The sequence below is a fragment of the Notothenia coriiceps genome, unplaced genomic scaffold, assembly GCF_000735185.1.
Source record: "Notothenia coriiceps isolate Sejong01 unplaced genomic scaffold, NC01 NC01_scaffold00000339, whole genome shotgun sequence".
NCBI lineage: Eukaryota > Metazoa > Chordata > Actinopteri > Perciformes > Nototheniidae > Notothenia > Notothenia coriiceps.
The window spans coordinates 11,516,385-11,543,841 of NW_011333040.1; the positions used below are offsets into that span (position 1 = coordinate 11,516,385).

Here is a 27,457-nt window from a genome sequence, read left to right on the forward strand (position 1 = left end):
TGTGAGGCTTATATATTTATGTCATAATAAAACTGAAATCTGGGGGATTTTCTAAATAAAACATTTCACCTTGGACTTTTGAAAACTGGGATGGACCTTTTTAACTAATTCCTGATATTAAAGATCAAGCAATTAATCTAGAAAGTCAGTGACAGTGAGAATAATTGCCAGTTACAGCCCACATTTCAAGTGCATTTATTAATGTATGTATTTGATGTACAGTATACAGTGTTTTTTCAGTTGAGTCAAAGGAGGAAATGTGCTCTGTATTTAAGAGGTGAGCATGCGTCTGTTGAGTATGTGACGGAAAGAGGTGGGATCGGAGGAGAGAGAGAGAGAGAGAGAGAGAGAGAGAGAGAGAGAGAGAGAGAGAAAGATCCATGGACAGACGGCACTGAGGGGAGGGGGAATAACACACTCTCACTCACACCTTCCACACAGCTTCTGCTACACTGAGGCAGATCTTGACAGTGTGAGGAGGAAGATGCATGTCTTCAACAGAGGACAGGACAATAGCTCCTAAAGCTGCAGAGACAAATACATGCCAGGACTACAAACACAGAGAAAGAAAGACAGAGCCCAGAGGGAAGGGCATTTCAGAAAGGGCAGAACAGGGCGGAAGGTTTATTCTGGTGCTTAAAAAGGACCGAAAGCAATCCTAAAAAAGCTGCCTTCTGGGGATTCTCAGCCTCTCTGCATACGCACACTCTGTCTCTTTCTGTCTGCAGAAGCCTCTCTCTGCTGCTGCTGCTGCTGCTGCTGCTGCTGAGGTTATAATCTCCACAAAAGACTGCTTTACAGACCAAGAACATGAGTGAGGCGAAGAAAGGTGAGCTTGCCATCCGGGATAAAGCCATCCTGCACCAGCAGAGGCGTCTGAAGCAGGCCACCCAGTTCTCACACAAGGACTCAGCTGACCTCCTGCCCCTGGACGGGCTGAAGAGACTCGGCACAACCAAGGACTTGGTGAGTGGACAATCAGGTCATGATTTGATTGGAGAGGCTGTTGTTGCTTAGAAGATGTTAAGGGTTGAGTATCCAGCAGCATGTCATGTTTGAAAGAGAACTGCAGTGACACATGTTAGACTAATGATGGAAAGTTGGTTATAATTGATGCAGCAGAATCATATATATTACCTTCTATATAGATTGATGCAAGGATTTCCAAACCTGGAAATTAGTTAGTATTTGAGCACTTCCTGTTCCCTTGTCTTGAATCAATGTTTTGGATATGTTTGTGGTTAGATGCCTGAAATAAGATATGTGGTTAATAAAAGCTGAAGGGATTTTCATGTGTTTTTCCACGACATAAAATATGTCATAAAAACCTAGCTTTTAAATGTCTTAAAAAATGGGCGGTTGCTAACAAGTGGCAAAATGAGAATGCTAAACGTCATCACGCCAAACACCAGGCGCTTTAAGCTTACTATTGGAGATGTGAAGTCATGTGACCTGCTAACCGATACTAACTTGTAGTGGTCTGACTACAAGAACATATCTTCACCTCACCACGCTATTTCACACATTATTTGACCTTGTTAAAACCTGACGCCTTCCTTACCCACAATGCAACCAGACACTGTGGTTTGGGTGTGCACTGTTAATAATGGCTAATGTAGTCTTAAGCCTGGATACTGATGTTTGTTCAACGCACTTCTTTATAACATTTATTTTCAAACTTGTAGTCCTGAAACGACTCTGGCCAGAGATGAGGACTCGAGGAACATGACTTGGACTTGAGTGCGACTCAAGTCACAAATGAACTTGCCATGATATCACCAGACCTTTGCATGAGAGATATTTCGTTTGCGTACACAAAGGTCAACCAAAACAAATCAAAGTTACAAAATGCATGCGTTGAAAACAGCACTATATTTGGCAAAGAGCTCCAACAAAAGGATTATGATTAAGTTTAAACTGTCAGAATAAAGAGTGCAAGAGTACAAAATGTGAAATGCTATAAGTCAGAGGTCCAAATGCCTTTTTTGGTCTGATGTAGAAAACCTTCACATTGAAGAAAATGCAACTGATTTTTTTCCATTGCTTAAAAACAAGTATTGGTTTTGGTGTGTAATTGTTTCAGCACTACAGAGGACAGCTGCTTATTGGCTGTGACTTCTAATATAGATTAAGTATGACCACCATGTCCCACACTAATGCACTATTATATCTTCTGTATGTTGTTAAGTGTATCCTTGAAAAGGGACTACTCCAAGAAAAGTTCATGAAACCATGAAGGATTTTGAGTTTTGCACTTTACACAGAAGCAAAACATCCATTTAAAGTAGAGTACAGAGGGAAAGGTCGTTATATATATCCAGGAACACACGCATATTTTAAAGGTTGACATATAGGATGAAAGACATCTTCCCCCTCTTCACTTCCTCTTCCTCCAGAAGCCTATACAGCAAGCTGTTATATGCTCTGGAGGAGGAACCCCCTGTAATAATCTTAGCAATGTATTACCCACCTCCTCCTCCTGTGACACAGTTTTGGTTTGATGGCAGCTTCCCAGATTCCCCAGAGCTCTCCAAGAAACTCAACACACAAATCCTTCTGATGCAGTGCTCTGATATAACACTAAGATACATCTATGTCTGCCAGCTTTTAATACCAACATGTACTGCTAGAGAAATCATTATAACCTCCTCCTCTTCTTTTTGTCATGCATTGATAGATACTGTATGTCTTCTCTATACCCTCGAGTGTTCCTGTGATAACATTATGTGAAAGTGGAATTAATAGATTGTGGAATTGTTCCAGACTGAACAAATGTCTGGTTTAATCCTATTGCAATGGCATAAAATGGTCTTGAGAATTTGAATCTTAGTGAGTTTGTTGACTTTCAGTGGTTTTGAATGAAATATCTCTATAAATAATATCTGGATTGGATTCATGCCCCACTAAGAATGACTTGTGATACCTATTGTGATCCCTTACTATTTTCATATACCGTAACGCCATCATCAGGTCAACATTTCAATGTATCCCACACTATGGTTAACAACAACAATACTGCAAAATGAATGGCATTCCCAGCAGCATAAAATGAAAAGATAATGTAAGTCAAGATAATGTTCCCCAGAATATTCGTTTGAAGGAGTTCAAATCACCCATTGGCTGCTGAAGGAGTTCAAATCACCCATTGGCTGCTGAAGGAGTTCAAATCACCCATTGGCTGCCAGTGATTCACCCTGCAGGGGCCTGAACAGCCTCTTTAAACTATGATCTTTTCCTCTTAGATGAAGCTCATCTCAGCAGTTATCTAAAGCTTAATCTGTGGCGAGACATGGCCACGGGGAGCAGAGCATTATTTGAATGATATCTATAAAAGTAATTTTCCATGTTGGGAACTTGAGAGGAGGAATGGAAATAGCCCAGCAGTCCTCCATCATGCCTGTGTCTCTACTCTGCGGAAACCATGCAGAATCACTCAGGCTGTGAATACACATTACATGGAAAAGAAGCATGGTGTGTTTCTGAGGACTCCTCTCTGAAATAAGATGAGGTGATCTGGATAAAGCTGTCCATCCATTAGTTTTTCTGTAGGAAGCCTGACTTACATCTTCTAGTTATACATGTCCTAGCCTTTTTATCTAGTAACTGCTGAAGAATGACTATTTTCTTTTTGATTCGTAGCCTTGTTGAACAAAAGGTCATACGAGAAATGTCAGGCAGTGCTCTTTGACAATGACTGATCATTTCCCCCTTCTCTTGGAAATCAATATGGTTCATTTCTATCAGTGTCAATTTCAAAAGGCAGAATGTAATTATTTTGTAGTTATGTTGAAACCAACTCCACTAAAAGGTTCAATTGACAACAATTTGTTTGATCAATTAAGTCATTATTCAGGCAAAATATAAAACATTTGCTAGTTCTAGTCTCTCAAAAGTGCAGATTAGCCGCTTGTCTTTGTTTTCATTCATTTTAACTTGAAGATAAAGACAAAAATCAGCGATTTGAATTTTTTTTCACTTACAGCTTTGGGAGGTCATCATTGGTAGTTTTCTCTATTTTTCTGACATCTATAGGCTAAGCAAGCATACATACAACAAATAAGGAAGAACATTTTATTTAGTTGTCTGCCTATACGTCCCCAGCTTCGAGTCTCACTCCCAAAATGTCAAGCCATTCCTTTAAATATGGGTCTTCTGAGTCATAAAGGTTTTTATGCTTTTATGCCCCAGATATTTTGGCTGTAGCTTCATTTTTCTTCCTCTTAATTTCTGCTGGCCTGCCCTGTCCAGAGTGTAATTCAGCAGCAGAGCCTGTTACGTAAGAGAGCATTTGTTTTGCTGCTCTTTAGCCCGAGGTCCTCTCACTCTCAGCAGCAGCATCACTCCATGCTGCAGAGTGAGGGGAGCATGGAACAGGAAAAGGGCCATGGAGGACGCTGGGTTTGACTGGGGCTGTGCACAGGAGGGAATGCCAGTGTGTGTGTTTGGGGGATTTGGTTGGAAACATCTGAGCCCAGTTTCATCGACACCTGAGCCCGGCGTGGACAAGTTATTGAGTAATCACTGTGGCATCGCAACACACACCAAGGAGATAACAGTTTGCAAGGCTGCAGCAAAAAGACATTGCAACACGATCATTTCAGTGTTGGAACTTCCTGTATGTTGTGGTATTCTGTCTATGCCAAACATTTGAAGTATTCATATTTTTTCAGATTGTATCAGGCTAGAAAAAAACTTTTGTAAAGCATATGCCGTCTAAGTCTTTAGTAAAAAGTATGTATGATTCTGAAGGCTGGTCTTGTAGAAGGGTTGAACCTAATGCTGGTTTAAAAAAAAAAAAAACATACTTTTTTAACCTAAGATATATTGGTCTGGATTGTAATCTTCTGTTTTATTTTGTTATTTTTTTACATCATTTTCTCTATGTTTACATTACAAATACACAAATGCAATTTTCTTATATACTGAACTGTATTAGGCTCAAACAAACAAAAATATATCATGTTTGTTAGTGAGCTAGCCATTCCCCCTGGTTTCCAGTCTTTATGCTAAGCTAACCTGCAGCTGTTACTATTACCTTACAGATGGGACAATAGTATGCAGTAAAGTGAATAAGCATATTTGTATAAAACGCTGAAGTATTTATTCATGATAAAATATTAGCATTTGTGAACTGAAGTGTCCCCACTTAAAAAAAAATCTTCAAACTAGAAATCACTTAAAACAATACATTTGTCTATTTGCCAACCCATATGGTTTAAAACTGGTGAAATGTTTGGTTGGAGAACATTTCAACAAAGGTATACTGTCCTTTAAAATCCAAAAAGTGCTTCTATTGTGTTGCACACATCTCTCTTTTTTCTCCCTGCAGCTTAGCTATCCATTTGCTCATGTCCCTCTCCTACAGCTGGGTGAGTCTGAAACCTGTGCGTGTGTGTTAGTTTGCGTGTGTGTGTGTGTGTGTGTGTGTGTGTGTGTGTGTGTGTGTGTGTGTGTGTGTGTGTGTGTGTGTGTGTGTGTGTGTGTGTGTGTGTGTGTGTGTGTGTGTGTGTGTGTGTGTGTGTGTGTGTGTCTGAGTGAAGGCCTGTCTAATCGAGAGAGTCCCTAGGTACTGTGAGGATGATCAAAAGCTACAGAACTGGGCTTAGATGACACAGAGGGAAAGGATGGATGGAAAAAAGTGAGCTGTGCGCATTAAGTATCTAGTCATTTTATCCATAGGGAAAACTAATTGTAAGACATTTCTTAAATATAGATACATTTGAAGGGAGAGGAGTTGTGCTTCTGCAAAACCCTAATTTGTGACCTTTAGGATGTCCTGTCCTTTCAAAAAGTCAAGTAGTCCACATTCTCATCTGGAGACAGGTTTTTATATTCATATATATCCTGATTTTCTTTCTAAAAATCAACTGTACAATTTCCCCTAAAGGGCAAAGTAGTACTTCAGAGTGAAGAGCAAACACGACAATGTCCCTTTGTGTAATCGCCGGGCTCTCAGGAGTTTTCCTCTTCCTCTTCTCTTCCAAACAAGCCGCATTCAATCGGTTTCAGATGCTTTATTATTAGCCCCGAGACAATTAGGTGGGCTGGAGAGGCGTTAGTGTGAACTCGTCTCTCTCCGTGTCATCTGGAGCTGTGGAGGGGCGGCAACACTGCCTCAGCTGCTCCCACAGCACAGCATTAAGAAGGGAGGCTAAAAATACAAAACGACAAAACAACCCCATCAACAAGAGAGAACGCAACATACTGAAAAACGAAAATGTTTTTGTTCATTTGTTTGCTATGGACAGCTCTGACGCATTAAACCAAGTAGTGTTGGCGTTTTAAATTGAAAGCAAAATCCAATCAATGTACATCTGGGAAAATGAAGGTAATTTACATGCAGGTGAGCATTCAAAATATAAAGCTGGAGGTGGAAGAATGATGGCTGACTAATCAATGAATCAGTAAGGCTTTTATGTATTTAGACATAAAGACCAGCATATACAAAGCAACATAATAGAGGCTTTTATAGGCCTTTAGTTGATACAAATATTCCTAATGGATACATGAACTGATCCTTTAGCAATACAACAAATGCCCAATCTAATGGGATCTTATACAAAAACATATCATCACTATTGTTGCATACATCCGTTTTCCACACTAGTGACTTATTATTGACTGGATGAAAGAGACATTTTGTGCAGGGGTTTTCGGATTTATTAAAGAGACAGAAACTGATGTTAGAAATAGCAAAAGAAAGGACAGAGGTGTGAGAAGTGAAGAGGAAGTGAGGTGCAGCAGATGTGAAGCTGCTGGAGCCACATGCAACAGGAAGTGGGCAGCTGGAGTCTCCGTCAGAAGGAGAAGGATGGCTTCAGAAAACTCATCTGACTGGATGAGAGGGAGCAGCCTGTTGCAGCCAAATAATTAGTCCACATGGCAATTAGCCCATAATCTCACTCACAGAGAGATAAATACAGAGGAAGAGAGAAAGAGGAGGAGGAGGAGGAGGGGGAGGAAGAGGATGATGGCCTGATACAATGACAGTTGTCTTTCTGTCCAACTGCTTTGGACTGGTTATTGTTCAGGGTCACAACAGGACTCACATCAGCAACATATAGACTGTAAATATAAAGGTACAGGGAAACAGTGTGTCAAACAGAGAGCAGTTCAACCAGTTTTTTGCACACTTTCCTTTTCGACAAGCAGCAAAACCTTGAAGTTAATGTAATGAATATCAGCGAAAAAAACAATAAGATCTAGCTCAAAGCCATTTCCATTAATTCTCCTTCTTCGAGAGCTTTCAAACTAAATAAGTAGAAGATACACAAATGATTGGACAGGAGGCAATAGTGCATTTGTTGAGGACTATTTTCCCTCGAGGATGAATACACATTCGGAGTATGTGAAGCATTATTGGTTCTGGAATTCCTTATCAGTGACTTGAATACAGAAGATCAACAGTCTTTATTTGGTTCATGGGAAATAAGTAACCTTTTGGCAAACTGGTAACATATTTTGATCTACCCTGAGCTTCACAAACAAAATGATAAAATGGAGAGCAGAGACTCGTAGCCTCAGTATCAAAGTCATTCCTTTAAGACTTTAAGAGTGATACATGATGGTAAAAGCTCTTTTTAATTGCCAATTTTATGACACATCTTACAATCAGGAGCAATGATGGTCCCAAAATCACTCTGCATGCTGTGAACATTAACAGACAGATTACACCTCTGCAATGCCAGTTCCACCTCAGCTGCTTCAACAATAAAACAATTCAGTGTCAGATGAAGCTTAGACAGCAGGTTGCATCATGTATAATAGATGAACTCATTATGGGACGCCGCTGCCTGCTGTCTTCATTAGCATTCATATAAGGAAATCCAACAGCATGCTGTATGACTGATGCCAATTCACATATTTTCAGTCTGATAACTTTGGTGTTGATGTGTCATGAGGAAAGTTAGGAATTGTCCTAATAACAATTCGTCTGACAATGAACAATTATTGTATTGTGATCATCAGCCTCAACGTTTTGAAATGACAGTCCCCATGATACTTTTGGGATAGCTAACGATGGATTAAGTGCTGTGGCCTATACATGTTTAGGCTATTAAAGTTAATAGTTTTTTTAATTGAAAGTATACAGACTTGGCTACTTACAGTTCATGTTACCAATGTGCTAAAGGATGTACAGACAACTATCACGGGATTGCTTTGATACTGATCAAATTTATAAACTTGATTAAATCTTTAGAAAGTGTCAGACACACTAAACCTCCAACTTATCCATCATGTGTTCAGATCTTCACGAATTATGACGTAAATAACAGCAATCAGGCGCTGAGAGTTTTAAAGTACCTTAATTGCCTCCATTTTACTTCTATCTGTACTTCATGCACTATTTTTTCAAATGTAGTATCCACCTCAAAGAGTAGACACTTGATGTGCACCCTGTTGGAGGCAAGATGGCCAATTTCACCTCTGAACCGGTACACAAGCGTGGATACTGAATGTCAACCTGCTAGCAGCTCAATGTTAACCATGATTTGCTCTCAAGCTGACCTCAGAGCAGTCTGGGCCCAGCAGAAAACAGACGCCGACCATTGAAATGAAATTACATTGTGTTCAGTGTGTCTATCAGATTCAATCTGATCTTCTCTCTGGTCTCATGAGAACACAGAGGAGGAAACTCTCTCTTCCCCTCCTCTCCAAACGGTCGGATCTTGATATTATTTCCCTCTTCTGTTGAATAAAAACATTGCCACCACACTCGATAAGCCATTTCATTCAAATAATATATTCCACTCCTGCTGACTCACACGTTATAGCATATGCATGTAAGCCCTGACTGTGAGTAACCCCTTTTGACAAGCTGTTCTTTTCTAATTTGCAGAAGAGGATAATTACTGTTAATAAATGTGTGATTCAGCCAGTGCATTCCCCATGTGGAGATAGGACACAAACACCAGAGAGGCCAGAGGAAGTGGCCAATGTGGAGGACTTTACAATAAAAAATGCTTTAGCTCCTTGATCTGATCTCGAGGAGCTCAATGTGAAGAGTTCCTGCAGAGAGGAGGGACTACTTTTTGGATTACTCTTATCTGAGGCTCAGCGTTTGGGTTGGCGTAGAGAATAAATGCTATCAATGGGATTTCTACTGGTTGCAAGAAAGATATACTGAAAAGAAGGAGAGGTTATTAATAAGGAAAGGTAAATAATAAAAGTGAATGAAAAGAAACGGTAGATGATGAGGGGGATATGAAAGAAAAGACAGTAAAAACAAATGGTAACACTTGAAAAAAAGGTAGAAAGTATATAATAAAAGAAAATGGAAATTCGAGAGGAAGGGAAATGGAGAAATGAGGATAGGTGATGAGAAAGTAAGGAGAGAAGGAGGAGGAAGTCAGGAGAGAAGAGAGGGGAGACGTAAAGAGGAGAGGATAGACAAGTATAGAGGAAATAAAAGAGAGGGAAAAGAGAGGAGAAATGAGAGGAGATATGTAAATAGGGAAGATGTAGAAAGAAGAAGAGAGACGTACAGTAAAGAGAGAGAGGGATGAAACGAGAGGAAGGATTTCAAGAGGAGAGATGTAGAGAGGAGGGATGTACAGAAAAAGAGGGGGAGGAGATGTGAAGAAGAGAAGAAGGATGAGAAGAGGTGAGATGAAAGGAGGAGCGCTGTAATGAGGAGGAGAGGACTCTCTCTGCCTGGTTAAGCACTCGGACACAGCTGGAGCTCGGATCAGAAACGAACGCCCTGAATGGACACGGCTGTTGATTAGCTCCAAGTGTTGTTGTTTTGCAGCTTGGACACGGAGATAGTGAATTGAGGGCTATAAATAGCAAGAACCAAATCTCGTGTTTTTTGTTGCTTTCTTCAAAAGCAGCATTGTATTGTTGTCAGTTCTTCTCTTTGACCCAGCAGCTTGAGCTAACTCCTGGATGATCCTCCTGCTGAGGTTGCTGGATTGAAACCTTGAACAGCTCAGACATGAGATAACATTATTACAGGCGTGTCAAGGTCATATAGACGGCCTCGGTCTATATGCCTTTTCCTATTTTTGTTTTTTATATATTTCTCTGTCTCCTTACTGCTTGCCAGCCCATGAAATTGTCCTTCGTTGAAATTCTGGTCAGGAATACTTTAACAGCAGAATCAAGCATTTCTATGTGCATGTTCACCAGAGCAGAACATCAAGTAATGACCAGTTGTGTGGAAAATAAAACAAAGGGAAGACAACCTTTACTATCCCTTTACTATCCCCTTAATATCAATCGCAACTGCTGGATGGAGTTCCCTCAGACAAAAGAAGGTTTTGATAGCACATATATCTCTCAGAATATGTCGTCTAAAAACCAATCCTGTCTCATTCACTGAGCCGTCAGACATATCTCAGTTTAGCCACCATTATGCACTCTGAGAAATGTGCAGTTTATCAAAAGATGGCCAATGTCTGCGCCTCTGGTGGCGGTCAAATGCCCAGAATGACCCAGAAATGGCTCTCAGGTCTGTGGAAAATCACTGTTTTAGCTTAGTGCCATCACCAGCCACGCTCAGGGTTACCTTCTCCAATAGGAACATTGGATTGTGAATCAGTTTTCTGATTTCAGTGTAGCCACTGCAGGCCGGTTGATTGCATTTGGACAGAAGAGAGCGACGATTGTAGAAATCCAAGGCTGAGTTACAGAGCAACACAGAGCATGTGAGAGCAACAGGCAGACAGATGGAGATGGCCTTTTGGAGATTGGCTATCAACCACATATACTTCAACTGAGACGTTATGGCTCTACAGATGCCAATGTTGGCTGGTAGGGCAGTTATTCACTCCACACTTTGATCAGGAGGAGTTTCAATGACATTTGACTTGACAAACAGTGCAACATTTCCTCCTCTTACAACAACAGGAAAATAGAAAAAAAGATGACTGAACTTCCTCCTGCTTTCACTATGTGTTGAGTGCTGAATATACAGTTCAAGTATTTAATGTACATACAGTATGCACAACAATTACATGAAAGCTGCCGTTGCCCTTTTTCTAAGGCTCCTTGCAACAATGATGCTACAAAATGTGTAAAATTAAGTAAAGAAATTATATATAAGTACAAAATATAAAACAGAATACAAATATAATTCTGAGGTAGACTGGTGTAGAGTATACAGGCATACATACATGTGTAAACTGCATTGGTTGAAAATATTACATATTTAAATAGTTGACATCCACCTGCCCTAATTGTTTTCTTTCTACAGTAAGAAATGTTTTTATGAAGGATTTAACAACATAGTTTATTTGCTTATACTACTTTGTATATGTTAAGAGCTAAATCAATTTTTATTTTGATATGCTGCACTCATTTATAGTACTCCTAATATTTGCAGGCTTTTCTTTATACTGCAACTACGGCAACACTATTTCCCTCAGGGTTAAATAAAGCTCTCACCTTTGTTCGTTTCAATTAGCCTTAAAGATCCAGAGGATTTAAGTGTTAGAAAGTAAAAGCAAAGGCTTTGTGGTTTAATAAAGCAGAGACTCTGTCGGGGACCGTCTCTTCTAAAGCGTGCTGTCTGAAAGTCTGAACCAGACTGTGCTCTGGTGAACACAAATGTGATTATAGAGAAAACAGGCAGTTTAAATACAATTTACTTTTATATATTTTCCAAAAAGAACAGCCAGTCACTGGAATCATGTTGTTTTGTTGATGTTGGTTTCCTTAATTGAGATCAACACACTTTTGATGTATGTATAGATTAAAAATGGTAACACATATGTTTTGTACACCATGTGTTATGTAATGCATAATCAAATAGTGTTTCTGTAGCCAGATAAAACAAAACATGCTTAAAAAGTGCTGGGTGTAGGAGAGGGTGTGCTGGTTTTGTCTAAAAAAATGTCCGTCATACCAGAAATCGCACACCTAGTGCGAGTGATGACCTGAAAGCATCCCTTGATTTGGCTTTGATGACATTACAATGCAACTTTTACATTTCAGGTATTTTGAACAGCATTTTTTCCCACGAAGGCTAAAGTTAGCAATTTAAATCTCAGTGTGAGTTACTTTGTGTGGGGGCGGGGGCTGTATCTGAAATGCTACGGCTGATGCTACGCTTCAAAAATATGTAACTCACCTCAGCATTCACAGTTGAAATGGAGTCCGCCTGCTGCAGTGTGATAGCTTTTGGCTTAAAGATAGTTTCGGTGTGACTCATCCAGAGCACATTTTTGGTGACGATGAGATATAATACCGAAGCTATGCATAACCTATATCCTCTCTTAGCAGCTCCAGAGAAAACAGAACACACTTCACATTCAGCAAAGATGGTGGATGTTTGTTTACGACCTTACACTGTAAATTAGAACTATAATTACTATGTAAGTTGCGGGATAACATCTAAATACGTTTACCAAATATGATCGTCTGAATGGGATTTTCCAAGTCTGAAAGATTTATCCTCAATGCCAGTCCTTCAATTTAAATAATAATAATAATGTATACTATGACTAGTTATTCATGCACATAATTGATCTCCTTGAATCTGTAAATGCAAACAGAAGTCCTAAACAATTGTCTTACAGTTTTCCGAAAAAATTTCACCACATATTGTAACAAACCAACAAGCTGTACATTTTTTATTTGAAAAGGAAACCTTTATTTTTCTGGCACCTAACGTACTTCTAAATGTATAAGAAACTGGCAGTACTAAGAATTAATTAAAGGTGCTAAAGGTTAGCCAGAATGTTTTTGAGGGTGTGTAATAGTCCAATTAAAGCAAAAGGTTAACTTTAATAGAACATTTACAAATCACTTTTTGAAATGAAGCCAATATTGCCCTTAAATTAAGACAGAAATTACCAAGGGCAGTAAATTCTGTATATTATGCCACTATTACTAGATGATTTTACCATTTGTCAGCAGGGAACTGATTTTAATTCAACATTTCCATCTCAATCAGCATAAATGTGTATAAATAATTGCCGTTATGAGAGCAACACATCATGTTCTCTGAGTGTTCAGATAATCTGGAGTAATGCTGACATGTTGCTTTAACACAATGACCTACATATGTTTTTTTCAGATTAAATGTGTCTTGCGTCACAAGCTATCTGTGACATTCTCTGTTGAGATAATAATACTATAAATATGTATCTATTCACCATGAGAACAGATCCTGCCTATCCTCTGACATACATTGAATATACTGATTATACGACAGGTGCCTACTAACATTGTTCTAATCAAATTGTGTTGCAGAGATTTCACTCTGTAAAGACTGAAATATAGAGAAAATGCTGACTAGAATACAAAAGTGGTGTAGTTGGCATTTAAGTGGGGCTGCATTCAAAGATAAATTGCATGACCATTATCTCAGTAAAGTAAAAGTACGAGTATTGACATCAAAGTATACTATATACTATACCAAAAGTAATTGTTAGGCATAATGGCCCATTTTAGAATCTATTAAAATACTGTATTATGTCTGCATTCATCACAGCTGGTTTATATATCTGAGCCTATAATAATTTGTCAATGTTTAGGGTTAGGGTTAAAAGACAACTGTGGTAATTCAAAAGTACAATACTGGCTTCTTAAATGTAGCGTACTTCATTACCTCCATCACTGTAAGAAAAAAGGACATTCTCACATTTGAGAACATGAAACCATACATTTTATGTATTTTTGCCTAAAATAAATGACGATTGCACAATTATCCTCTCTGAAGCTCTACAAACAATAGTTTCTTTTTTCCTGTTTTTTATTGTTTTGATCTTGAAAATCTTATTGTAAATCCTACATTCTGACATTTATTTATCTAATGTTCCTCCCTCTAGCAACCTCACATCGTGCAGCGCCGCCTGATGGAGGGGAACATGACGCGGCTCCGGAGCGAGGCCCGGGACGCCAACGCCATGACCCGCTCCCCGCTGGCCGACGCCAAGGACAGAGCGGTGGACGCTGAGGAGAGGAGCGAGAGCACCGCCGAAGACTCCACGGAGGAGAGGGAGTCTCTGGAGGAGAGCGAGAAGAGCCTGCGGTCGGACGATGAAGACGACAGCAGCGAGGCAGGGGCCAGACAGAAGAGCCCCACCCTGCTCACTGCCCTAGTGGTTCAATGCAAGGTACTGCACTGTACAAGAGGTGTTTTAACTAGTGGTGTCAATAGATAAGAAATGTTTAATTGCGTTAATCATCAAGTTTACTTATGTTGTCATTACGTTTTCGAGATTAATCGTGAGTCTTAAAGTTGACAGCCCAAATGTTGAAACTTTGGGCTACAAAGACAGCACCGTTCTGCTCCCATGACTCACCACTCAAAGCCCACTCTTCATTTGTTCTCCTTCTACAAACACAAAAAGCTCAGCAGGGCCCAGCGGCTGTCTGGCTGGAAAAGAACAACAGATGACTGAGTCATGGGGTTTGTAAGTGCAATCTGGTTAACACCTCCGCATGGGGCCCAAACAGACTACATGTAGGATTCAGGCTTAACAATTGAACAAGGGATTCAAAAGAACAATCTGTGTGGGCGGAAGTATATAGAGGGAACAAGATATGAAAAAATGTGCATTAAAAATCATGCAGATGCTTATCTAACAACCTAGGCAGTCACCAAAAGGTAATCCCTCTTTTGGGTTCCACAATGTTGGCTCTTGAACCCGCTTGTGGACAACCCTTCACTCAAGTACTTGATACGAGGAGTGAAGCAGGTAGGACCCAAACACAGATAATACTGATAATACCTTTATTTCAAGGGCTCTTATCGAACATATCACATGGAAACACATAAACTCCACGGTGAACTCAGTCACAAACAAAAGTCTGTTAGGGTGCGTGGAAAAGGTAGGACCCAAAAGCAGTATTAACGAAAAATGAGCTTTATTAAATAACAAAAGCTGTGGCAAAAAAGGCAGTATCCAAAATATCCCAAAACAAACGAGCAGCACAAGGAACACAGACCGTGGAATAACAAGGAGGGGAAACATCAAAACACCCAAACCTAGACATAAAAACGTGACATGAAATGAGAATCGTGACAGTACTGATGCAGTGGCAATTTAACATGCTCATAAAGGTAACTGAATTGCCATTGTGGCTTGTTAAAATCAAACAGGTTTCGTTGGACTTTGTGTGAGTCATTGTCGATGCATTAACCTTATTTTAGGGAAAAATTTGTCTTCTAAGCATAACCTTTTTCTAAGGTAGGAGGTCAGGATGGATGACTGTGTTCAAAACATAATATTTATCACGTTTAAAACTGTGACGAATCTGACGATAATCTGAGAGAAAATATGTTTCCTCGAATGAAATTGGGAATGCAGTTTTATTACATGGGAATACATTTTTCGGATACATGATTTTTTTTGGATGATTCGCTCTTTGGCTCTGTATCCAACAGGTCTGATCAGCTGGCGGTCACATTTAATAATAATATTCTATCCAACTTGCATGATCAAGATATTGTGGCGATACATTATCGAGCAAACATCAAGATGTATCCTGGTCTTCCAAAAAGAGACTCAGCTTTGTACAGCACCCAGCCAGAATTATACGTAATAATCAGTGTAAAGAACAATGAAGTCAGTCTGCCTCTTTAAACGTTAAGCTTTTGGTTGCTTGCTGCAGATTAGTCCACAGTGCATTGTCAGCTCCTGTAAAGACGCCAGCACAGCAAACACATCAATGGTTGCGTACATTGCACACAAGTGCACAAAGGAATTGGTGCATGACCAAGCTGACACATCCCTCACCATCACTTCCTGTCAACCCTCCACTAGCTGCTGTGACTAAAGGCACAAACGCTGTTCATTTGGGATAAGAGGCCAGACAAGGGATCATTTTGGTTTAGTTGGGAGAAACAAGATGAAAAATGAAGGGTAGTAGCTGAGATGTAGAGAGTCCCTAATTTGAGTCAAGCCTCTGATCCTACATTTCCCAGAATGCAGCTCAATACTGTTTTAGTGATACCCTCCCTGTCCTGAAAATGCCAACATAAACTCCACAACACCAGTTTGTCACACACACACACACACACACACACACACACACACACACACACACACACACACACACACACACACACACACACACACACACACACACACAGACACACAGACAGACAGACAGACAGACAGACAGACACACAGACACATTAATAACATTAAGCTATCCGGAAAGAGGGCAGTTTCTTTCCCTCGTATGGGTTTTAGTCTCAGTATAAGAGAGGAATAAATAAATAAAATAAATAATTGACAGTCATTTTGATATTGTATTACATATTACAAACACGTGCTTTTTTTCTCATTTGTTGATTATCTATGGGCTCTTGGATATTTCTTTTTTACTATTTTCTGACATTTCATGGAATAAACAAAAAAAAATGTCAGCAAATAGTAATATTCTTCTCACTGTAAATCAAAAAGAATAACAAGATCATACAGATAAATATAATTATTAATGAAAACAGGGTTTATTCTCTATTAAATCCACTCATCAAGGAGACAAATAGATATGGTACCAATATCTTATAGTTAACCTACATCAAGAGGAAGACATATTTTGTCATTTTTTGATTATAGATAATTGCAGCAAGGCTTGACACGAAGGACAAAGCCATTTTTCATCCTGTGTAAGAAATCAATACAAAGATTAATCAGTGCTATTCCCTGGGGAGTGTTAAAAAGCTTCCCTCTGTGTGTGAGTGTTCTTAAAAATTAGCAGGCCACTCTAGACTTTTGTGGTAGATTCAGCATTTTCTCCTATTACTCATTGTGCTTCGCTTGGTTTCATCATCAACTTATTGAAAGCAACATGTTCCACAGTTAATCATTGTGCTGCTATTTTTAAACGTAAGAATGTCTGCTCTGCTGGGACGAGACAAAGCGCAGGTTTGTGTTCCTGCTGATAAGCTGCGCTGCCTGTGAGGACAAAGGAGGTTGAGCTCAGAATGGGTGAGAGATCAAAACAAGGCTCATGGAAACTGAACCTTTTATATCCAAAGGGGAAAACATCCCAGGGTCGTTGGATAAAGTATTGATTTGTTACAGAGAAAGGGAGAGAAAGATATATTGACATATTTTCTGGAACCACAGTGGATACTGCTGGACACTAAATAAGAGGTTTATATGTTTCTAAAAGGGGGACATGGTGAAAAACTGCTTTTTGCACTGCTTATTCACATACATTTGGGTATGTGGAGTAATACCAACCCATTAAATGTGAAATAAGACAACAGAGTCAGTTGTTTTTGAGCTTGAATTAGATATCAAAACATTTAAGAAGCTTTTCAAATGTGCCTTCCCTTCTTATGTCACACGCAGGCTTATTACAATATACCCACCCCCAATTTCAGTATCTCCACATTTTGAGAAAATACCGTGCAATTTTTCTTGCAAGATGATAAAGGCAGGCTTTTCTTTGGGAGAAAACTATAAGAACATTTGTTTTTTGAAGATTAGAGCTTCTAAACATGTTCTAGTAGAAACCTCAAATACATAAAGCAAGAAACTGAAAATGAGCCTTATATATCAGTTTTAATATAAGGCAACTGTTTGATTTAAGTAGGGTACAAAAAAAGAAAAGTGGCCTCATCATAAGATTTAAATGAAAACATTACCTGCATATTGAATCCAAAATACACTTCATTTAAAGGGACGATATTTTGTCCAAATCAGGTCTTTTTCAGAGTACATTTTCACGAACAGAAGGTCATTACATCCATTAGCAAAAATACATGAATCCCAAAAACTGGTACTACAGAGAAAATAATACATGTAGTTTAAAGGACTATGTGTGCTCCTTTTAAAATGAATGTCATTCCACTTTGAGTACTACAAAGGATTATAAAAACACCCCTTCATTATTAGTTAGCTTATAATATTAGTATTCGCTGCAGTGTTTCAAGGATTTGTTCCATAAGAATTTTACAATGTTTGTTCACCTGCAGATTATCGGAAAGCAAATTCATGTAAAAAGACTAAGAATGAAAGATTGTGGAGTATATGATAGTGGAAAAATATGTATTTGCACGCAACATGGTTGCACGCAACACAGTTCAGTCAGTGTGGGGGTGGTGCAGCATGCTTCTTATCTCACATGCATGTAGCGTTACCATGTGTTCTACATATTCCACACTCTTATTTATTTGTTACCCACAGTCATGTTGCTACATGTGTTCACGGCATCGAGTAGAGGATGCTGAATAGAAAGAGGGCATTAGAGACAGTCCGCGTAACCCATTACAATCTGCTGCACTGTACATTTTCTATGTGTGACATGAAGTGCCCTGCAGGCAGCAGAGCCACTGAGAAATGCAAAAGAAGAGAAATGTCAGGAGATATTAAAGCATAATGCCTGTTGAATTACTACATTTGAGTCATGCTTGTATCCTTGTTGTGCAATATAAGGTAATCCGCTGTTCCCAGGGTCCTATGTTCTTGATATACATTGTAAGAGATTGGTACAGGCTATTCTTACACTTAAATAAGCAAAAGGTTGAATAGAGATGAGCGTTTTGAGTGCAGTTTGATTGTTAAATATTCATCAGCCACAGTGGAGATAAAACATGTATAAACAAACTAAAGCAAAACCATCTTTCATACAAATTTAAGGGCGTATGTTTCTAAATGTTTATCATTGGTAGCTGTATGTGGTTAATTTTAACATTTGACATAGGGAAACGTAGATTCAAGAGAACATAATACCCTTATCTCATCAATAACATATTAAGAGGATATAGAGCAGGGGATCGCAGGACTCTGAAACTTATATAGCTACACTTGATTTGACCAACTTCAGAGGGAATATCAGGCTCTTTAGCTGTTTAATGCTACAGTTAGAGCACCAGCTAATCGCTAACTGCTGTGTTGAGCAGGTACCATACAGTGGGATATTTAGACCTTTTTTTTGCTGAAAACAGCTGCACTCTGACGAAAAAGATGCCATGAGAGCGATGGGAGTAGATCAAAACAGTAAAGATGACAGAAAAGAAAGTAGCAAATACTAAAAAGTTTATCTTTTATCTTTATGAAAACATATTCTAATGCCAAAGAAAACACAGTCTTTTGATCTCTGCACGCCACGGGCGTAAGGGGGCGTGTCATTTTGTTCTCATTTTAATTTAAAATCAGTGTAAGTAAAGGAAAGAAGCAGACAGTAAAAGCTGCGAAATAAAAAAGCTCTGCAAGGGAAAATTATTATTTTATTTAACCTTTATTTTACCAAATAAAAAGCATTGAGATAAAATCTCATTTACAATGCTGACCTGGCCAAGAAGGCAGCAACGTTACACATTATTACACTACACATAACAAAGACGTATAAAATACAGAGAACACAACTAAGTAAACAAAAAGACGAAAAAGCAGTCACTACATTGTGCACATTTGGGACAGTAAGAAAGGCACTACTTATTACTGCAAGAGCAGCTGGTGGTAAGGACCTCAGACAACTTCAATTTAAAACAGGCTATAGGGACAAGTGCCGTCAGTTTGAGGCTTGATTGAAGGTCATTCCAAGACCAAGGACCATAATGAAAAAGACTCCTTTTTCCAGCCTCAGTCCGCACAGCAGGAACCTGGAACCGTATCCAGGCACTGGATCTGAGGTTAAGAGTCACAAACTGGGGCAAATCTGGCACATATGTACAGTGGAAGCTGGATTTATACATTAATAAAAACCAATGCTGCATATAAGTGAGGACCATCCAGTTAGGCTATACAGTTTGCAATGATGAGTCCTGGTGTATTTGATATATATCGCAGTGCAGCATGGTAGAGTGGGTCAAGTTTGGCCAAAACAGTGGGACAGGCAAATCTATCAATTGTATCACCGTAGTCAAGCTGGGACAGGAATAAGCCAGAGACCAAACTTTTACGGGAAGAAGTTGAAAAATAACATTTAAGTCTGTAAAGGAAGCCAAGAGTGAATGCCAATTTCTTAGTAAGAACTTCAATGTGGTGTTTAAAAGTTTAGATTTCTGTCCAACCAAAATCCCAGATATTTGTATGTATCGACAAACTCAACGGAGACGCCATCAAGGGTGTCAATGGAGAGCCAAGAGGACGCTGACTTGGGAGCAAAAAGCATTGCTTTGGTTTTCTTACTGTTCAACAGCAGTTTCTAAAAAGAAGCGCATGCTGTAGCGTGATAAAATCTGATTTTAAATTGGAAACCACCATATCCAGAGAAGGAGCACATGAGTATACAATAGTGTCATCAGCATACATATGATAGGTAGAAAATTGCATCTGATTACAAATATTTTTTACATAGAATAAAAAGAGCAAGGGCCCCAAAATAGAGCCCTGTGGAACTCCCTTCTCCAAGGTGACAGGGTCAGAGACAGTACTACCCAACCTGACGTATTGAGTACGGTCGGTTAGATAACTCTGAAACCAGCAAATGGCATTATGACCGAAACGAGACACCAACATAACATTAGACAGAATGTGGTGATCTACAGTGTCAAATGCTTTGGCTAAGTCAATAAACAATGCAACACAAACATATTTTTTATCCAAAGCAGCCTTAATATCGTCTAAGACTTTCAGACTGGCAGTAACAGTACTGTGCTTTGATCTGAATCCAGATTGCATAGGGTTAAGGATGTTTTGTGAATTTAAAAAAAGTTTAAGCTGAGTAGAAATTAGGGACTCAAGATTCTTTGATAACACAGAAAGATTTGATATAGGACGATAGTTATTCAACGCAGTGGGATCACCAGCTTTCAAGAGGGGCGATACAAGAGCTTGCTTCCACACAGCTGGCAGTGTGTGAGTGGACAGGGAGAGATTACAAATATCAAATAACTGGTTGTGCTATAATCTGAGCTGCAATTTTTAAAAATAAAGGGTCGAGGCCGTCAGACTTTTTAGGATTAATTGAGTGCAAACCGTGTAAGACTTCAGAGACCGAGAAAGAAGCAACATCGAAAACAGGGGAGTTAATCTCTTGATAGGGCTGTGAGTACGACCATGCATAGAGTCATGATTTGCTCATCAAAAATGTGACCAGCCTTTTTTAAGTGAGCATTAAAGGCATTAGACATATCATTTGTATCTGAAATAAAATAATCACTGACCTTCAGTTTTTGTGGGAAACTAGAACACTTCTTGTTCTGTAGTGATTTAATTGTTTTCCAGAACTTAGAATGGTCATTAAAACAATCAGTGGTTAAGCTCAGATAGTAATCAGCTTTAGCTTTTTTAATAAGGGCTGAACATTTAAAGCCAGTCATCACTAGTGTTAGACTTTCTAGCATGAGATCAGATATTCTCTAGAAACCATGGAGTGTTCCTATTCTTAACTCTGAATTTCTAAGGGGGGCATTCTATTAATATCATAAAAAGTGATATTAAGCTATGAAGTGCCATTTAACCTCGCCAGATCGTGTAGGAAAGCCTGCTCAGAGAAGTGTTTGAAGCAGCGCCTGAGCACAATAAGGCCCTTGGCTTTGGGCAACTTAGTGCTCCTAATGCAAGCAATAGTGCAAGGGTCACTGATATCATGAGGACAAACACCAACAGACACATACTTATGAGCTGCATTTGTTAAGAGGAACTGCAGGGTGGAGTACATTTTCCTGTGAGCTGGTTAAAAGATGAGAGATAACCATTAATTTATGTGATCATGTTATCACGTGACTGGTTAGAGATCACTTGTCTCGTCAGTGTGGAACTTGTTGTTGACTAATGAGTTAAATGCATGGATGACTCATTTGGTTAATAATTTATGCTCTGGTGATGCATTAGAATTCATTAAGTCAGAAAAATCCAAGCGCAACCAACAAACTGAAGATTCAGCATCCTGTCAGGATACAGTCAGCAACATGAAGCGATTGGGGAGATTTGTTTGTTTGTGCTAAGTTAATTAACTTATTTTTCAGTTTGGCAGTTTCACATGCACGTGGGAGTTGAAAGGATTTGTTCAAAAGAAATAAACGATATTAATTGTTTTGTAAGCCTCCCCAAAGTCGATGTGATGTTGTGACTGTGTTATTTCCTCATGGGTTTCGGTGCCAAGCTGAAGTGAAAAAATCACACTATGAATCCAAAATTACCCCCTGTGTTCCCCACAGTGCTGCGAGACGGAAGTGAAGGCCTCCATCAACACCGGCTGCCAACACAACCACATCTCCAGCTCCTGCTGCCAGAGGCTGGGGTGAGAAACGCAATAAATAAATAAAAATAAAGGCTTTATAGGGGGGATTTAACAATGACTGCGTATACGCTGCAGGTTTTTCCAGCTCTTTAAAGACCCGACATCCCCTTCATCCTATAGGAAAGTTATTAAAATGCCAAATAAAGCACAGTCTTTAGATCTGTGCACTGGCTCAGAGGATGTGACATTTTGTTCTGTGCTATTTTAAATCAGGCTAAGGTGAGAAGCAAACAGTAAAAGCTGCTAATATTGGTTTACTGTTTGTCTCCAAAATGCTTGTTAATATTAAGCTGCTTAAATTCTTAAGAAATAGACATTTACTGTAATGAGAAAAAATCCAATTATGAGAGACAGCAACTTTATACAATGGAATGAAATAATAATTTAAAAAAAAATGTTTATAAATACACATCATAAATATATTATGTGTGAGTGTTTGTGTTTATAGACTGGTGCCAAGTTCACCATGTGGGGGGAGCAGCTCAGTGACGGATCTGCAGCTGCAGCTGGGCAGACAGACTGTCCAGTGCACAGCATATGTCAAAGGTAAGATTGATAAATCACACTAAAACAGTGCTAATGCATCAAAATCATACAACTATTGGAAGAGTTTTCTCCATTAACAACACAGTATTGTTAGAAGCAGCTCTGTGAGAATGTACTGAAGCAGTGATGTTTTTTGTGCTAATAGCGCCAGGCTAACATGCTAAAAAAAATTGTTGCTAGTGTTTAGTGTTTTAGCATCCTAACATTTGCTAATAGACACAAAGTACTACTGAGACTGATCTGAAAGTCAGTTTTTGGGATCAATTAAGTACCTCATCTAATCGAATCTTATTTAATATTAAAAGTGGAATTAGTCACAATGACGTTAACCAGTGTCTACAGTTTTAAGCCTAGTGTTTGGCATATTGGACGTAGCCATCTTGTGTCATGGCCGAACGCTTTAACAGGCGACACAATTCTTATAATTAACTTCATGAACTGAAAAGAAGTGAAAGGGTCAAAGCTATAGCCTACCCCAAACAATTAACACCATTGTGTCAATCCCAAGTAGCTATAGCACCCTTATTTAATGTCAATTTTAAGAAGACTAGTAACTTGCGAATGAGAGTCATATTTACTGTATAGACATCGTCCATTTCTCAGCAAGAAAGTAACTGGATATATTTCCGAAAGCATATTCCTTCAAATTAAAATCCCATTTCCAGAGAAATATTTGTGTCCTTGCCCACATTTAAACTAACCTTCCTCCACTCCTCACAAAGAGAAAAGTCCACAAAAATAATTATTTATGTCGCAGTTCTTATCTGATGAATTAAATCCAATCTCTCAGCCCAGACCCTGATTCTTTATGGACAATCAGTGGCGGCTGGTGGAAAATATTTTTGGTTGGACTATGGAAATGGCTGTGACCAAACCATATAGGGCGGTCCGTGTGTGTGTGTGTGTGTGTCGAATATTTTTTGGCGGGGGGGGGGGGGGGGGAGGACAATTTGAGGTTTAACAATATGAGATAATCCATAATCTTCAATGTGGTTAGCTATGAATCTTCCAAAACTGTGCAACAGTACAGTAGGCCCACACAAACTGCAGAACACTGGTGTTAGTAGTAGTAGTAGTAAGTACGTAAGTAGTAGTGTAGTGTGTGTAGTGTGTGTGTGTGTGTGTGTGTGTGTGTGTGTGGATGTGTGTGTGTGTGTTTGTGTGTGTGTGTTGTGTGTGTGTGTGTGTGTGTGTGTGTGTGTGTGTGTGTGTGTGTGTGTGTGTGTGTGTTGTCAACCCTCCCGGTTTCCTCCCGGGGTCATATTTCTCCCGCATTTCTCCCGATTTCTGACAAAATCCGATTTACTCACGTCTGTTTCCACTCTGATTTAGCTACATCATTGTTTTGTTTCCATGGTAGCGCGTCTCTTTAGCAGCGAGCGCAACTCAAAGTCTGAGAGGGTGAGGAAGATGAAAACTGAACAAGAATCGACAACTCGACCCTCTGCTCACTCCTTTCCTGTAAAATACAGGTCCAGCACACATGCTCCATGGTGCTACAGGCATTGCCCTTACAACTACAATAAGCATGTAAATGTTAATCTACAGCTCCGGCGATCCACTAGCACCGGAGTCTCCACCTGCAGACGAACTACTGTAGCGTCACCTTGGATACGAGTCTAAACAACTCACAGACACACAGGCCAGGGCGCTGACAGGGCGCCCTTTGAGCATCAGATCTGATGACGCTGATTGGCTGAAATTATGTTTCGGCGGCATAGTTTACAGATAGCAACAGTCAGCTTGTTGGCTGTTGCTGCTCTGGCTGAGGGCTCTTTCTTACCGCCCGGACGAGAGAGAGTAATGATACACGCTGCGGCCAGGCAGGAAACGTGACTTATCAGTAACTTTAGACATCGTAAAACAATTTTAAAAGAGATTTTATTGTAGATTATACATTTTACTGATACCAACTATATAATATTTACCTTGTTCATTAAAAAAACAAATATATATATATATTTTATTTTTAAATATATATTTTTATTTATTTTTAATGACAATCAAACATGTGGGAAGAGGGGGGGCGGCGCCCCTATGGGCCAGCCGCCACTGTGGACAATACATTCTCACTCAGCTCCAAAACGCTCACTTCCCCACTATATACTGTAGCTCATACCCATCCTCACAAGTACCAGCACTATAACACATACATTAATAATGTAGTGTGTTGACGTCTTAATCTGGCTGATGTATGCATGTTTGGAAGAGCGTGTTCATAAAGCACTTTTCCCCACTTATCTTTTCTTTTTCTCTTTTAGAGGACGAGGCGTTTGAGCTGTGCCTGGGTCTTCAGACATTGTTGGAACTTAAAGTAAGATCCACATTTGCCTTTGCTGTGGATTTTCTAAAGAGTCAGCTGCCTGAAACAGTCACAAGGCTTTTACATAAGCAAAGGAAAAATAAATTCTACCGTAGAAGAAAAATGTCCATTTCAGAGGGAAAGACGTACCAGATATTCATGTGGTGTTATATAATCACGAAAATGCTGAGAGTGTCATATCAGCAGCACTAGATCCCCTTTGTGCAGGTAAAACCCACCATGGAGTGAATCGAGGACCCTTTGTGAGAGGAGAGTTTGAATTTGGACATTATAAAATGCAATTCAAAGTCCATTAAGAGACTCACAGGCAATCTGGAACTAGTGCTCGCTGTTATTTCATTACTACATCTGCTGAATCTGGTTAATATCCCTCTTAAAAATCTAATTAGTTTGGGACTTCAGCTGGGCTCATAAAATAACATGAGCTCTTTTTTTCTTTAGTTTTTTTAAATTAGCCATTAAGGGCTTTGTAATCTTTAAGATGCATTAATCAAGCTTACCCCATGACTGAGCTTTCTCTCTACATTTCCGCAAACAGAATAATAATTCTTTAAATGTATTGGCTTAAACTACCATAGGGTTTTTGAAAAGTTCAACACAGAGACTGCTGGAGCATATCAATAAAAAGCCTTTAGCTTAGCGGTGGTGACTTGAAGTCAGGCGACTGCAATGTGGTTCATTCATAGCATTATGTTAGCTTTTAACTAACTAATCTAACTTAAGCTTGTACTGTTGTCTAGCTGGTGATGATATGTGGAGATTATGCTGTTGAAAAAAATATGTAAATATCATACATGTGTGTTTGCCAGAGCTTATCCAATGGAAAAATGACATATGCTAACTTCAAATTCGGCCAAAACAAACAAATGTTTATTACTGCACCAGTCGATAGAAATCTTGAGAAATTAAGTACTTTTTGTATTAAATATAGATTTGTATTGGATACCCACCCCGTTTTTAACCCTGAATAATTGTCACTGTGTCTCCTCACAGTGCTGCCTGGACCTGAACAGCCGGGTCCTGAAGCTGCAGGGAGAAGAAATTCCCTATCTGAACCCTTCGAACGACAGCCTGTGCCAACACGACACCAACGAGAACCTGTGAGCCCGACTCCACCGAGGCCTCCACCTCTAAATCTGACCGGCTGCAGCAACGTGGCGCGATACAGAGTCTAATCACAGTGTCCGTCACACTGCCAGAACATGGATGAGCTACCGTCTTTCTTGAGTTTGCATCATTGTGTTTGTAGAATTAAGACATTCACTATGATTATCTATTACATTAAATTAGTCTAGTTTTCAGAGCAGGTGTAAGCCTGTTTTGTGCAGATCGAATCTGAGGGTCTAATCATTCTTTATGATTATATTATATATTCAACTTATACTATGTTGAGCTGCGAGAGTACAATGATGCTCTCTAAAATGGAAAAATCATTATAATATTTTAAATGGAATTTTAGTGGAATATTTCGTGATTTGGCTGTACAAAAATGACTTTAAATTATCAAATAAATGAAAAAAGTGTTAAGTGTAAATCATTTCAGTTTAGTTGGTTTGAGAGTAGACTAATTGTTTTACATTTTGGGAGCCATGGCAGTTAATTTTCTTAGAAAGTGATATGAGGAGATACAACCATCATGTCTGTATGGGAAACATGATTTTGCAGCCAGTAGCCAGTTAGCTTAGCATAAAAACAGGAAACGGGAAACAGCTAGCCTGGGTCCGACCAAATGTAAGAAAAAACAACCACTAATTTCCTTTGACTCGTATACGTACATAAAAAACTAGTCGAAAAACTAGTCGAAAGAAAGCGAGAAAACTGTCAGATTCACTTTTTTAAGACTAACGTTGGGACAGAGCTAGCTAGCTGTTTCTTTATGCTAAGCAGCTGCTAGCTGTAGCTTCATATTTACCGTACAGACAAGATTGTGTCAAGATTGTGAATAAGCATATTTCCCAAAATGTTAAACTATTCCTTTATAAACCAACGTGACCCCTCTAACAAGTATTGGTACTCAGGAACCCCCCTCCTGTGTGTTAAAGGAGATGTTCAGATGCCTTGAAGTTTTTTGAAGTCTTGTGTAATTAGGCAAAGATCAGGCTACCTCTAGAAGAAACAAAGACCGGTTCTCATCTTGAATTTCAAACGAGAGATCTGAGGATAAACTCCTTTCCTGATGTAATTATATTCTGCTTTATGAAACCCTTCTGCTCTTTCTGTCCCTATCAAAAGACTGAAGGGGGGAAGTAGTCCAGACTGTCACAACCGCCTTGCCTGAATTACAAGTACCGGTAGTTCCCTATAAGTCCTTTCAAATAAAAATAGACTTCAGGCCAGCCAGAAAAAACATATTTGAGACAGCTACAGAAATCTCAAAAACATTCCATCTGCATGACTTTGTAAAGTTCTGCCTTTGTATAAGTCTGCATGTTTGTGTACTAGTCTGAAGTGTCTGCAGGGGCTGTGTGTGTGTGTGTGTGTGTGTGTGTG

The 27,457-nt window shown here is 39.3% G+C and overlaps 1 protein-coding gene across 1 annotated transcript; it reads left to right on the top strand.

The window, feature by feature from the left end:
• Nucleotides 1–400: 400 nt before the first annotated feature.
• nrip2 (nuclear receptor interacting protein 2) lies at nt 401–27,457 on the top strand. The gene is made up of 6 exons (XM_010771477.1): nt 401–966; nt 13,776–14,063; nt 22,016–22,098; nt 22,547–22,644; nt 24,906–24,958; nt 25,961–27,457. Exons 1-6 carry the CDS (start codon nt 811–813, stop codon nt 26,069–26,071), a joined length of 789 nt encoding a protein of 262 aa, XP_010769779.1. The 5' UTR covers nt 401–810; the 3' UTR covers nt 26,072–27,457.